Source organism: Cryptomeria japonica, chromosome 3, assembly GCF_030272615.1.
Source record: "Cryptomeria japonica chromosome 3, Sugi_1.0, whole genome shotgun sequence".
Lineage (NCBI taxonomy): Eukaryota > Viridiplantae > Streptophyta > Pinopsida > Cupressales > Cupressaceae > Cryptomeria > Cryptomeria japonica.
Genome location: NC_081407.1, coordinates 101,723,673 through 101,738,226, shown reverse-complemented (window position 1 = coordinate 101,738,226; position 14,554 = coordinate 101,723,673). Strand labels below are relative to the sequence as shown.

Here is a 14,554-nt window from a genome sequence, read left to right as displayed (position 1 = left end):
ACAGGGTGAAAATGATCATTTAATTACTTCTGGGAATTTTCCAAACATTAATATTCCCCGACTTTTTCGCCTATTGACAAAGACTTCTGGAAATTATGACTCTGGAAGACTTTGGTTGCACCTGAAAGTTCGAGGAATGCAACGCAACGGGTCTGTTGGTTTGTCTTATAAATACTTAACAATTTGCAACCAAATCCATAGACAGAAGAGGAAGCCTCAATTCATAGTGTTGCCAGGTGTAGTGACTATTATTATATTTATATTTTTCAATATAGATATTGAGATTTAGAGGGTCTGAAATAGAGATGGGCAGAGGGAAATTTCTCTTCTTGCTGGTGTTGTTGTTGGGCATGGTGGGCACCTGCTGCTGCTCCTCCTCCTCCTCCTTGTGGGGAGGATGCCCTCCTCACGAAAGAAGTGCCCTCATCCTCTTCAAACAACACCTCCACGATCCATATGACCACCTGAGCTCATGGAAGGGCTCATACTGCTGCTCCTGGAAGGGAATCGCCTGCCACAGGGGCACTGGCCACGTGGTTGGTGTTGATCTTGGCAAGTTTTATGGTGACTTGTCTGCAGTAGTGAGGAATTCAAGCAGTCAAATATTCCCTGCTTTATTCCACCTGCACCATTTGGAGTACCTCGACCTCAGTTGGATTGACTTGTCCCCTCTTCCTTTCCCTTCACATCTTCCGAGCCTCAGCAAATTGACACACTTGAGCTTGTATTATTGTAGGCTTACTGGCCAAATCCTAAGTGAGCTTGGCGATATGTCCAGCTTGAAATATCTGGACATCTCCTCCAATCCTGATCTTACTGGCCAAATTCCAAGTGAGCTTGGCAATATGTCTAGCTTGAAATATCTGGACATCTCCTACAATCCTGATCTTACCGCCCTAATTCCAAGTGAGCTTGGCAACCTGTCTAGCTTGGAAGTTCTGGGCATCTCGGGCAATTCTCATCTGGAGTTGAGGCAATTGGGCTCATGGATTCGAAATATGCGAGGCTTGGAGCAGCTCTATATGTACCGTGTGAATCTAAGAACGGGAGGTGATGGTGTGGTAGAGAATGTTGCGTCCCTCACTAGCCTTACAACACTTGGCATGTCTGGGGTGTCAGGGACAATTCTCTCTTCTCTTGTAAACCTCACCTCCCTCTCCCATCTCTACCTTGAAAATAGTGACGTCGCTCACCAACCCTTTCCCATCTGGATTTCAAACCTTACATCTTTGGTTTCCCTCGCACTCTACAACTATAGTCTCCATGGTTCCATCCCTTCTGCTGTGTTGAGTCTCCCCCACTTGAGAAACCTTGAATTGTCCTACAACCCTGATCTCAATGTAGACCTCTCCTTCATTGTGCAGCATGCTTCCCAGCTCAATAGCCTTTCTATTGCACATTCAAATATGGGAGGGGTGGTTCCAAATTCTATTGCAAATATGACCTCCTTGACCAAATTTGTTCTATGGGATAACAAAATTCAAGGCTTTCTTCCTCCCGCTATCGGAAATATGTCATCATTGACCTACGTGGATCTTTCTTATAACTCACTAAGAGGCAACATTCCATGGAGCTCTTTAGGTGGACTATCAAAGCTGTCAATTCTTTATCTTGACTCGAATCAATTAAATGGTAGCTTCCCATCTACTTTTGGTAATCTTTCCTCCTTGGCTGTCCTTTCTCTTAGCAATAACTATTTGAGTGACACTTTGTTACTTTCTCAACTAGAAAGTTTTAGAAAGATAAGTTATTTGGGCCTTTCTAATAATTTGTTGACAATAGAAATTAATTTCAATTGGATTCCTAAATTTCGGATCAAATATTTGTTTTTGAGTTCTTGTAATATTCGTGGTGATTTCCCAACTTTCATATCCACTCAATACACCATATGTAATATAGACCTGTCCAACAATTCTTTGAGTGGAAATATTCCAGAATGGTTGTGGGACCTTACATTCTTGCAGACACTCAATCTCTCATATAATCAATTTGGAGGACCATTATCCTCTAAGTTCAGTGCATTTGATGCTCAATATGTGGACCTACATAGAAATAAGTTACAAGGGAATATTTTTGTGCCTCATCCAAATGTACAGTTTCTTGACATGTCAGAGAATCAATTTGAGAGCATATGTAAAAAGAGTAACAAATATGGCCCCAGTCAACTAATTTATTTGTCACTTGCAAATAATAGTATCAGTGGTGTTTTTCCACATTCTATTTGTGAAGGTCCTCATTTGGAGGTTCTGGATGTGTCAAAGAACAAGTTTACAAGCGATTTGTTTGCAAGTTTTGGAAATTGCTCATCAACATTAAAGGTGTTGAATCTAGAAAAAAATCATTTGGAAGGTGAGATCAAGAGCATGGTTTGTCTTCAAACATTAAAATTAGGAGGTAATAAACTGCAAGGGCCAATACCATCATCACTTCGAAAGTGTACCTCTTTGGAGATTCTAGATTTGGGATATAATAACATGCAAGGAAAAATCCCAAATTGGATAGATGAGTTGATTGATCTTCGAATTTTAGTACTCAGATCTAATAAATTCAATGGTGAAATACCATTACAATTGGCAAAGCTACAACATCTTCAAGTCTTGATTTTGTCAAATAACAATTTTTCTGGAGTAATTCCAAGTAGCTTGAGTAACTTGGAAGCAATGAAAAATCAAACAGAAAGCACAGATGTCCTTCAATACTCAAATCATTCCAGCTCAATGTCTTATGTTGATAAAATGGAAATAGTCAACAAAGGCCAATTTTTGGAGTACGAAAAATCTCTAGCAATGGTTCGATGCCTTGATCTCTCTAATAACAACTTTTCTGGTAATATTCCTCAAGGTATTGGATCCCTCATTGGTCTAAAATTTCTCAATTTGTCCAAAAATGATCTCAATGGAAAAATTCCTACTTCTTTTGGAAAGCTTGTGAAATTGGAGTCACTTGACATTTCAAGGAACAACCTTAATGGTGACATTCCTACAGAACTACAACTTCTCACATTTTTGAGTTATTTCAACATATCTCATAATAATTTATCTGGTAAAATACCAACTGCAGGCCAATTTTTTACATTCAATGATAATTCATTTTTGTACAATGCACATCTTTGTGGACTTCAAATCAACAAAAAATGTTCCTCTTCTCTTGCTCCAAACTACACTCAAGATGAAGATGTAAGTGACAAGGAGTGCAACACAGATGTGTGGTGGGAAGTGGGAGTTGGATTGAGCTTTGGATTGGGGTTTTCAGTTGTTATTGGAGTATTATGCTTCAACAAAAAATATCGTTGCAAATGCTTCAAGATCATGGATGAAGTTATATTAATTCTCCATCAAAATGTTCGAGAAAAAATATATTAATAAAGTTATTTTCCTTCTCCTCCCCCTTTCCCTGAAAGACCCCCTCCCCTTCTCTTCTCTAAGCGTGGATGCATATGGATTTGATTATTGTTTTCTTTCGTACTTATTTATAGAATGTATTATTTTTATTATCCTATTGTACAACACCTCCATTTTATAGCATGAAATTAAATAGATATTCAAAATTAAATCAATTTTATTGATTCATTTCATCTCCTTTTTTTTATCATACACAAATCAAAGTTTAGCATGTGCAAGATAAGGAGAGCTAGCGGGGAGTGTTCTGTATGCACATCTAATGAATATTAAGAGCATTCCTTAATGAATTTTTAAAATTTGTGTATGCCCCTAACCAGGCAGCTTTTGTAGGAAGGGAACAACACTAAAATTAACTTTTTCTATTGAAGTATAAGTTGTATAGTCTGATTCTTTTGTTACAGCTTCTGTGCATTTTTGCAGCAAGACATATACAATTGAAATTATCATCTCTTTAGTTCTTATTCACCAATGGAGATGTTCGTTCATATTGAAGAGTAAAGGACATATAAAATCAAATTGGATAAATCTTAAATTCTATTGGTTAAGCATATTAACGCATCTCAATGAGATTTAATTTCAAAAGAATTCAATGTTGGGATCTCATTTGAGTTAGGGATGTTTTAAAATGTTGGGATCTCATTTGAGTTAGGGATGTTTTAAATAATTAAGAGGAAATTTTTTTATTTTTTTTAGGGAATTCAAATTTATAGAGGTTATGAGGCATTTTAATTGGTCTTATTTTTCTTTTCAAGAGTTGTTCTTCTTTTTATCATCTAATAATTTTATTTTTCATGTTTGATTTAAGATTTTGATTTCCAAATATCTTTTAAAATGAGAACATTATGACTTGATTTATTTCAAATATTTAATTATTTTGGATGTTTAATATTTAACTCTAGAATTTCTATAATACTTGAAAAGAATCTTAATTTCAGCTTAAAAAAATTGAATTATTTAAAAAGATTATCCATGAGTTTTGTTTAGATGTATAAATTTAGTTATTTTGACAGAAAAAAACATATTACAAATGAGACATACTTATGAATTTTTATGCTATCATATATTCACTATAATAAGCTTTTCTTATCTTCATTCAAGAAGGACAACTAGAAATTTAGATTACTAGAGAGAAACATAATGATGTATTCAAACCACAGTTGTTACTACCCAAAGACCTAAAATCATTTGGCAGTGCCTTAGACCATGTGTTGTGTCAAAAGCCACAGTCTACCTCTGTTTGATGTTGTCAAAACCCACAATCTAAAGACCTAAAACCTCTGGTTTGGCAATGCCTCAAACCACATGTTTCCAAACTGCTATTTGTCATGTTCTTGCAACTTGCATTCATACCACAGTTGTTGTCCAAAACTTGTAGTCTGATGAATTGAAATATGTAGTTTGGTAGTGGTTTAGACCACAAGTTGTGTGAAAAGCTGCAGTCTAGCTCTTTTGAATATTTTGACTAACTTGCATGAAATTTATCATTCTTTGGAATGAACATTTGATAACCCTCATTGTATCCTTCCATATAAAAGATAAATATGTTGAATTTTTTAATCTACTACTTTAAAGTCAGTATCATGTGTGATCATAAATATGATGATGAACATCTCTCTCGATATGAATTTCTTGAAGTTAAATGAAAATGCTCTAATATTTCGAAACAGATATAGTAATGAGCTTCCCTTCCTATGTTAAATGAAAATGCTCTAATATTTGGAAACCAAGACATTCTTCTGCATGTCATTAGTATTAGGTGGCATTGCACATGGCAACGACACTTGTTGTGCATCTCACACTGCTCTTGTAGTGAAGCTTTCTTTGCAAAAATAAATTGCTTATACATTCGGGTTTTGAGTTTTAATGGGTGGGTATTATGGAGTGTAAGGAATTCACTGCAATAACAAGAAGACCGATACTAGAGGAAAAGCCACCACATGGGCACACAGGCTAAAGCAAAGTCTTTCCTTCGAGATCAAGAATATCCATTCCATTTGGATGTCATGTAGGATCTAGTCCATGCCTTGGAGAATGGATATGCAAAGAAACCATTTGGAGCACAATGTGTGGAAAATGATAAACTCCTTGCCTATCTTGTCAAATTATGCAGAATGTCAGTTATGTGCAAGTACCATAGAGGTGTTGCAAAACCAGAAAGGGAACCAACATAAATGCAAATAGAAGCTAAAGCATCATGAGATCTTGGATATTTAGTTTAAAACAAGTGGCATATAAAGAACTTTTAGTTCCCATTCCTATAGGAAAATGAAAAGATGCTACCTCGACATAGAAATGGGCCTTTCCCTTCAATAGCATGTGCAGAAGTTGTGATAAGATAGAATAGGTTAGTTATTCTAAAAATGAGCATAGAGGCATGTCTACTCATATCAAGGCAAAGGTCATGAATTATTTGGTGTTTTCATTTTAATAAATTGGTCATTATGAGTCAGAAAAAATGCCATAAACAATGTACACATGGTATCGTAGAAGATAAATAAACTTCATTCATTTCTTGTTTGAATATAAATTCCAATGAAGATACTTTGTGGTATATTGATTGTGGTTGTTCTTTGCACATGACCTCTAATGAGAATTTGTTTATTGATTTGGATGACAAACATAATAGCATAGTTGTATTGGAGGTAATCAGTCATATGGGACTAAAAGAAAAGGCAATATTCTAATCACTAGCTAATATGGTATTATAGACAGGTCAAGAAAGCCAGGTCAAGTTAGGATCCTAGAATATTGTAGTGTGGTTCAAGGGGGGTATTGGAAAGCGATTCGCATTCTAATAAAAAGTGGACCAACCACCAAAAGGGCTAGTATCTCAATGGTAGAACACTCTAGAAACAAATGAGAGGTCTTAAATTTGAATCCTAAATAGAACATGAAAAGTTTAAAATAAAGATGAAACATCTATGAAGTCCAACCAAAATTTGTAAATTAAAACATCTCTTAAAATTCTACAGCTTTACTTTGGAAAATATTTTTCAAAAACATTCTGCCACATGTAGAGAATTCACAAAAGCATTGACTGCATTCACATCTCTTACTCTAAATGTTTTTCCTTTAATTCAAATGGGTACGAATGTCATTAAATTTAACTTTTTCTAAAAAATGGCCACCAAAAAATGTAAAATTAAAAAAAATAGTGATGAGAGTCCAAGAAGCAAATTTTGATTCATTTCAATAGGTAGTTGAGAATTTTAATCTTGTGGGAGCTTGGGCATTGGCCTGAGGTAGAATGACAAGTTGTTGAAAAAATATACAATAGATATGAACTTCTGTGTCACAATCATTTTAATATGTGCTACTATAGCTTTTGTTGCCTTGTGCCTCATCTAATATACCATTACAAACCACTATAGCTCATGTAGTGTCCCTCCTTGACTTGATTTGACTTGACTTTTATTTCATGCATGGTAAACATATCTAGACTCTTTATGATGTTTTGGATTATGATCATACATGTGTTTCAGAACTCATTATGATGCTATACATTATTTGGTTATATGTTATTCTAATGATTTATATGGATGATGACACTATCATTATTGATCATGTGTTTTGATGGATATATGTGCTTGATCAATTCTATACACATTACTATGTTGGTGGATTATTTATGATTTATATTGATCATGGATTTGATGCTACTACGATTACACTAACCCTATTTCATGCTTACATATGATGAGTTGTTATTGCGATGTGTTTGATTATTGTATGATTGTCTTCATGAGAGGGACGATGTCACATCACTCATTGTGAGTGGGATGTGTCATTGTGATTCCCTATCACTTGCATGTTATGAGATATGCATATGTTGTATCGTTGCTTGTGGTTGTAGGATTTGTAGGTATCATACACCGACTCCACCTGGTTTTACAAGTTTGAGCGCGTCTTTAAATCTTAATGACATGTGGTCCAGAGATGACATGAGTTCCCTACACATACTTTAGATCTAGTTGTTCACCTTGAATCGCCAACGTCTTGGCGTAATTTGTCATGTTTGTTAGTGAGTTGTGGCTTTGTGAGTATGCTAGCTTATTATTAATTTATTTGATGTATTTATGAGTGATTTTGTAGATATTAATGTTTAATTTAATTGATTTGATTACTGGCTTTTGAGTATTTAATTATTAGATAATTACTATTTATTTATGTTTTTTAAGGCTTGTTTAATATTTATTGTTTAATCCTTATTGGAGGTTGAGCATTTATTTGATATTCATTTATTTATTTGATTATGTTTATTTATTGCTTATAGTTTTATTTATTTATTTAATGTTTAATATTTTATTGATTATTTAACTATTTTATGAGCTTTGAGTTATTTGTTTATTATTCCCCATTTTGATTATTTATTTATGGCTTATGAATTTTTTACATAGTTTGACCTTTATTTATATTAGAGTGTATAAATACCTTGGGGAAAAACAATAATATTCCCCACTTGATTTTGTATAAACATGTTTTATATTTATTTTACCTATCCTTTACTCTCATTTGATGAATTTGAAATGGGAGGATAAAATTATACTATATGGTGGGTTGGTAAAATATATTCCAAAAAGGAATACTTTGATCGGTTCTCATGAAGGCTAGGGTTAGAGTTTTGAATGGCTTTTTATTTGGTTTTTCGAGCTTATTATCGAGTTGAATTCTCTAAGAAGTTTCTGCAATTTTCATTCTTGCTTTTGGCTTTGGATTGTTGGAGTTTTTTTGTTGGTTTTGGTTTTGGATTCGGAGCTCTACTTCAACTACCTTCCATCACACGGGTTGCAAGTTGGAGTTCTTTTACTTTTGTATTTTTAGTTTTGATGGATCTGTGTATGCTCCATCTCTGCAAATGATTTTTGGGAGCTCAGGTAGCATTATATTTTATTCTATAAGGTTTATTATAGTTTATTAGAAAATATATTTGGGAATGGAATTTGTATTATGTTTTTCCATATAGTTTGTTGTTAAATTATTTGGGACTATCTGAGCATTGTCGTTCATGACACTGGGCAAGCATTGTGTTGAGAGAACTCTTTCTCTCTGGGTTTTCTCTATACAAATGGCCTTTCCTTGTTGTGTAAATGTGGATTTTCTATTGTAGTTTTGTTGATTTGAGTGTTCTGATAAGTTTCCTGAGTGTTTCTGGGTTGTATTGTTGTAAGCCATATTTTGCGATATCTTTGTCTACAGTTTGCTATTATTTATTTTGTTTATACCTATTTATTCCAATGTTCTAGGTGACTCTATTCATGTATTTTTTGAAGACTTTTGTTTGTACTTAGATTTTATTTTTCCCATCGTAAGTTTTCTGTACTTTTCCATTTTTTTGGAATAAAGCACCAAAAGTGTATGTGTTAATTCTTGTTGTAAATGCGCTATTATGTATTGCGTATACGCTTCCAGAATTGGTAAATGCATCGTTTATTATCAAAGGCCTTGTTTAACTGTGAAAATGTCCTTCAGAGTTCTATGAATGCGCTTTAGGGTTTTGTGTATGCATTGTTGAGTCTGGTAAATGCGCTGCCAGATTAGGTATATGCGTTGTACTCTCTGGATTTTGCAGATTGATCTATTTTGCTCATTCTGTCTTGATTTTTTGATCTAATTTTTGTACCAGAGGCTTGACTTCGGTCTGTTGATAATTTTTGGATTGTTCTTTGATTTGATTTGACGTATTCATATGGTTTCATGCTTATTTATCTTCCTATGTTGTTGTGGATGTATTGGTGTTCTCTTCCATGTTGTTGAGCCATGTTTGAGTGATGAATTTTTGTTGTTTTGAATCCAACAATTGAGTAGGCCTTGCTGTAACTTTCATTTTGTATTGTGGCAGATTTTGATGACCTTTTGCGGTCCTTGATATATTGATTTGGTAAGAGGCTCTTTATTGATTTACTTGACATTATGGCAATTGGATGATCATGCATGAGTTATGGTTGCATGGTGTTATACATATGGATTCAATTTTTATGTTGAATATGAGCCTCTTGTTGAGATTTTATTTGGGTCATTGTTAGGGGGAGTGGGCTTCCTTGTGATGACCAAGGTCATGAGAGATGGGCTTGCATTAGGTTCCTTGTAAGGATGCATGAAGTTTGGACCACCAGGGCACATTGGGAGTTTACCATGATGTGAAGAATTGATAAGATAATAATAATTTAATGGGTTGGGTAAATAATTAACTAATCAAAATAATGAATAGTTGTGAACCCCATGACTTGATCCTAGGGAGGATGTTTTAGGATAAGCTTGGGAAGGCCATTGCGATGGCAAGTCAATCTCCCTCGATCTCTCATAGGTTGAGATGGCTCCACATGTCCATTAGGCTTATGCCTTGTGTTATAGTATTTGTTGTGTTAGAACATGGCATGTGATGACACTCCACTCCTACAAGTGTCTCCTTGTTGAATTGTAATTATGCCTTCTGGATTTGTATTTATGACTTGATTATTTGTAAGCCTCTGGGAGTTTCTTCTTGTGATTGTTTGTGGTTGGTTAGGTATCTTGAGAGTCCTTGTATTGTTTAGTCTTCTTTGATTGTTATGTGCTAGCTTAGGTCTAGAGTGTGTGTTTTGACCTTGTGTCATCTCCTAGTATGGGGGGTGGTTCCTTTGGTTCCACATGGTCGAGTGGTTGGTTCTTTTTCAACCATTGGGATATTCTTATGGATTCTTCATGCGTGGATTAATATGTAAAGATGTAGATGGATTATGTATTAGGAAAGAGATATGCACATGATGTAATATTCATATGAATGTAATTGTAATTGTGTTGTAGTTCGTAACTTAGGATTATGGCATGATTTGTAATAATGAGACTATGAGATGTATGGTGATAATCTTGTGTAATGTAAGAAAATGATTTTCATGTACTTAGATGTTTGTAATAGAATGGATTAATGTGATGAATTATTGTATTGTTTAAATTTCATGGTTATCACTTAGGAAGTAGATTCATATGTGAGAAAGATTTATGCAAATGGAATGAATATAGTGTAGGAGTTGTGGTTGAATAATAATATCATATTCGTTGATAATGTCATTCATGTAATTGCACTGAAAGTTAGGAAAGCATTAGGAATCTTGCATTATGTACTTGGGATTAATGCTAAGAGAAATGTTCATGTAGATAGAAAATGGATAAGGAACTAAGCATATTTGGATTAGGTTATAAAATGAATTCAAGAAAAAAGGGATTAGTCTTGCATGGAAAGAGTAGGCATCTAGCATGTTAGAGTTGAGTGCATCTCATAAAGGTTAAATAATCAAGTAGTTGCATAAAATAATGATTGGTATTAAATAAGTTGCATTTGCATATGGTAAAGGATTAAGTAATGATTAGTGTGGTAATTAAAGGAGTAGAATGTAATTACTTGTGGTAGCAGGTTAATTAATGACGTTAAGATGCCCTAGAGAGATAGTTGTAATGATTGTGATGTTATTCCACTTATGTAATTGGTTAATGTACTTATATGAGTGGTTTATATTATTTATGCTTAAATGATAATGAATGTTAACTAATTGTATAGATGATATGATGGGTAGCATTAGATGTTTTTTTTAAAAGTAAATTATTATCTCTTTTTAGTATGTTAGATGCTTAGTTTCTCTAGGGTATTTTGGTGGGCATTACATCTGGTATCAGAGCCCATGTTCATACACTGGGTACTTTGGTTTCATTTGAACCCATTGTACATGTAGCATTTTGCATGGGGTAGCCCAGCGATTATATCCCTGCTATTTATTTTCTTGTTGTAGTAGCCCTAGATGGTTAGCTTATAGTTTTCTTTTGTGTGTTTCTAAAACAAGATTCCTATTAGGGGTAGATATCATCGTCTTGCTAATTGCATGGGTACTCATAGGAATCCTCGTCTTGAGGTGTTTGAAGAGTCACACAATGAGGAGCAATAGCAAGATTAGCTTAGAGGTAATGCGATTCTGCAATTGGTGAACGTGCTTTAGGAGATTCTTGGCCACCTAGGACTAAGACAAGAGGGGTCTCATAATTTGCAGCATCAAGAAAGAGAGTGTTCATATTCTCCTAAGAGAAGAGTTGAGGTGGATTAGGAGGTGCTTGTAGCTAGTCACATGAGAGATCTGATGAGGAGTCGCCCTCCTACTTTTGATGGCTTAGGTAGTGGTATGGAGGCAGAGACTTAGGTTTTGGACTTGGGTAGGTATTTTGTTATCCACTCGTGTAGCAGTAACACCAAGGTGAGATGTGTGATTACACACCTTCATGATTTTATGACGACATGGTGGCATACGAAGGAGTAGAAGCTGCATTTAGACATAGCGACAGTATGTTGGGAGTTGTTCTTAGAGAAGTTTCATGCTAGTTTTCTTTCAGAGCATTGGAGGCAGAGGAAGGTCGATGAGTACCACGATTTGAGACAGCAGAGGATGACCGTGGATAAGTATAAGCGCAAGTGATTGTATTAGTGGAGAGGTTTGGATGCACAAACCTAAGACCTTGGAGGCAGTTGTGGAGAAGGCAAGGTTAGCGGAGGATAATCTTGCCTTAGCTTCAGGAGGTGTGACAAGTGGACAGACAATTAGTGCACTAGTTACAGGATCTATTGTGAGAGGTTCTTAGTCGCAGACTTCAAGTTTTGCTAGGAGCCATCCTTCTTCTTTTCACAATAATCAATAGTTTAAGAAGAGGCATTCTCTAGGTCAGAACTTTGTGCGAGGTGCTAGATTTCAGGTTGATAGGAGTCACAATTGTCAGTGTGATAGGAGACCTACTCCTTCTTAGCCATCACAGAGTTCTCACCCAGCTTCTAGTAGACACAATATTCAACAGTTGAGTGCTACTCCAGCGAGTAGAGGATTCATTAGGAGAGATTTCTTTTCATGTGGACAGCCAAGACACATTTTTGTTCATTGTCCTCAGCATACTTCACAGATGTCAAGGCAACTTAGAATCCATCTACTTCTAAGCCTATAGTTGGTGATGTAGGCAGGTCACGTCGTGTATTTACAATGATTGATAATCATCAAACTGAGAATTAAGCCACCATTGTCGAGACATCAGGTGTGATAAGTGGTATCTCTTGTTCAATGTTATTTGATTTGGGAGAATCAGATTCTTTTATCTCTTTTTCTAGTAGAGTGATGTGGGCTTTCTATGGAAAAGTAGGATGATAGGTGGCAGGTAGAGTTAGCTATAGGGTCCAAGGTGGCAGTAGATTCCCTTGTGCTCGGTTGTCCTTTAGTTTTGGGAAATTTTTATACTTCTGTGGATCTTCATATCATGTCCTTGGGATCTTATGATGTGGTTCTTGGTATGGATTGGCTTGGGTCTCACCAATCACAGATAGATTGCAGAGGTAAGAGAGTGCAGTATGTGGATGACAATAGGAAGAGTGTGGAGATTGTAGGTATTCAAAGACCTATCTCTCTTTGCATGATTTCAACTATGCAGATGAAGAGGTGTGCACGTAAGGGTTTCCAGTTATTTGCGGTATCAATGAAGGATGTGGAGGAGGGAATTAGCTCAGAGGATCTATTACAGGAGCATCCCATCCTTTAGGAGTTTCTAGATGTTTTTCCTAGTGAGATTCTAGGTATGCGCCCTCAGTGAAATATTGATTTTGGGATTGATTTGATGCCATGAGATGAGCCTATCTCTAAGACTCCTTATCAGATGACCACATAGGAGTTGAATGAGTTGAGGGTTTATTTGGAGGAGTTGTTGGCAAAGGGGTTTATTCATCCTAGTGTGTCCCCTTCAGGTGCACTAGTGTTGTTTGTGAAGAAGAAGGATGAGTCTCTTCGCTAATGCATTTATTACAAACAGCTAAATAAGGTGACGGTGAAGAACCAATATCCCTTGACTCGAATAGATGACCTATTTGATCAGATTAAGGATGCAAAGGTCTTTTCCAATATTGACCTTAAGTCTCGATATCATTAGTTGAGGATTCATGAGGCAGACATTCATCACACAACTTTTTGTACTAGATATGTACACTATGAGTTCACAGTGGTACCATTTGGTCTCATGAATGCACCATCAGTTTTTATGAGCTTGATGAATGGTATATTTAGGTTGCACTTGGATAGGTTTATACTAGTATTCCTAGATGATATTTTGATTTATTCAAGATTAATTGACGAGCATGAGGTTCATGTGAGATAGGTTTTGCAGTGCCTTAGGGAGAATCAGCTATATGCCAATTTGGCGAAGTGTGAGTTCTTCTAGATGGAGGTGAGATATCTTGGCCATGTGATTTCAGGAGAGGGTATCACAGTTGATCCCTCGAATATTCAGGAGATTGTTGATTGGCTAGCACCCACTAATATGGGTGAGGTGTGCAGTTTCATGGGTCTTGCAGGATATTATTGTAGATATGTTTAGGATTTCTCCAGGATAGCCCATCCTATCACTTCTCTTCAGAGGAAAGGGAAGAAGTTTGTTTGGATAGAGAAATGTGAGACAACATTTCAAATCTTTAAGGAGCGTTTCACTAGTGCACCTATTCTAGCAGGATCAGATCCTTTGGGGGATTTTGTGGTGTGTACAAATGCTTCTTCGGAGGGTCTAGGAGAAGTGTTGATGCAGGATGGTCATGTGATTGCATATGAGTCATGAAAACTTAAAGATCATGAGTATAATTACCCCACCCATGATCTAGAGTTAGCGGTAGTGGTTCATGCTTTGGTTAGATGGAGGCATTTCCTTCTTGGTCATTGATTCAAGTTGTATAGTGATCATCATAATTTGCAGTATATCTTCACGCAACCAAATTTGAATGCTAGGAAGAGGCGTTAGATGGATTTTCTGTGTAAGTGTGGTTTTGAGGTGAGATATATCCAAGGTAAGGAGAATGTGGTAGTAGATGCATTGAGCCATAGGAGGCATGAGATCTCAACAGTGACACTTAGTGTGGTTTGAGGAGCCATATTCTTAGTGCCCTTTATTCTGATGTGTGGTACTAGGAGGTTATTGCAGAGGTTGCCATAGGTAGAGCTCTTGATGGAATATATGCAGGTTATTCAGTTGAGTTGGATGGTCTTCTTAGGCATTTGGGATGTATTTATGTTCCACCATCATATGGTCTCCAAGATTTGATTATGTCAGAGGCACATCATGCACCTTACTCAGCACATCTCGGTGTCAAGAAGATGCACACAGATTTGAGA

At 35.9% G+C, this 14,554-nt stretch overlaps 1 protein-coding gene across 1 annotated transcript; it reads left to right on the top strand.

The window, feature by feature from the left end:
• The first annotated feature begins 305 nt into the window (after window positions 1–305).
• On the top strand, window positions 306–3,362 carry LOC131873983 (receptor-like protein 43). Its single transcript, XM_059217176.1, has one exon. The coding sequence runs from the start codon at window positions 306–308 to the stop codon at window positions 3,360–3,362; it is 3,057 nt and encodes a 1,018-aa protein (XP_059073159.1).
• The last annotated feature ends 11,192 nt before the right edge of the window (window positions 3,363–14,554 follow it).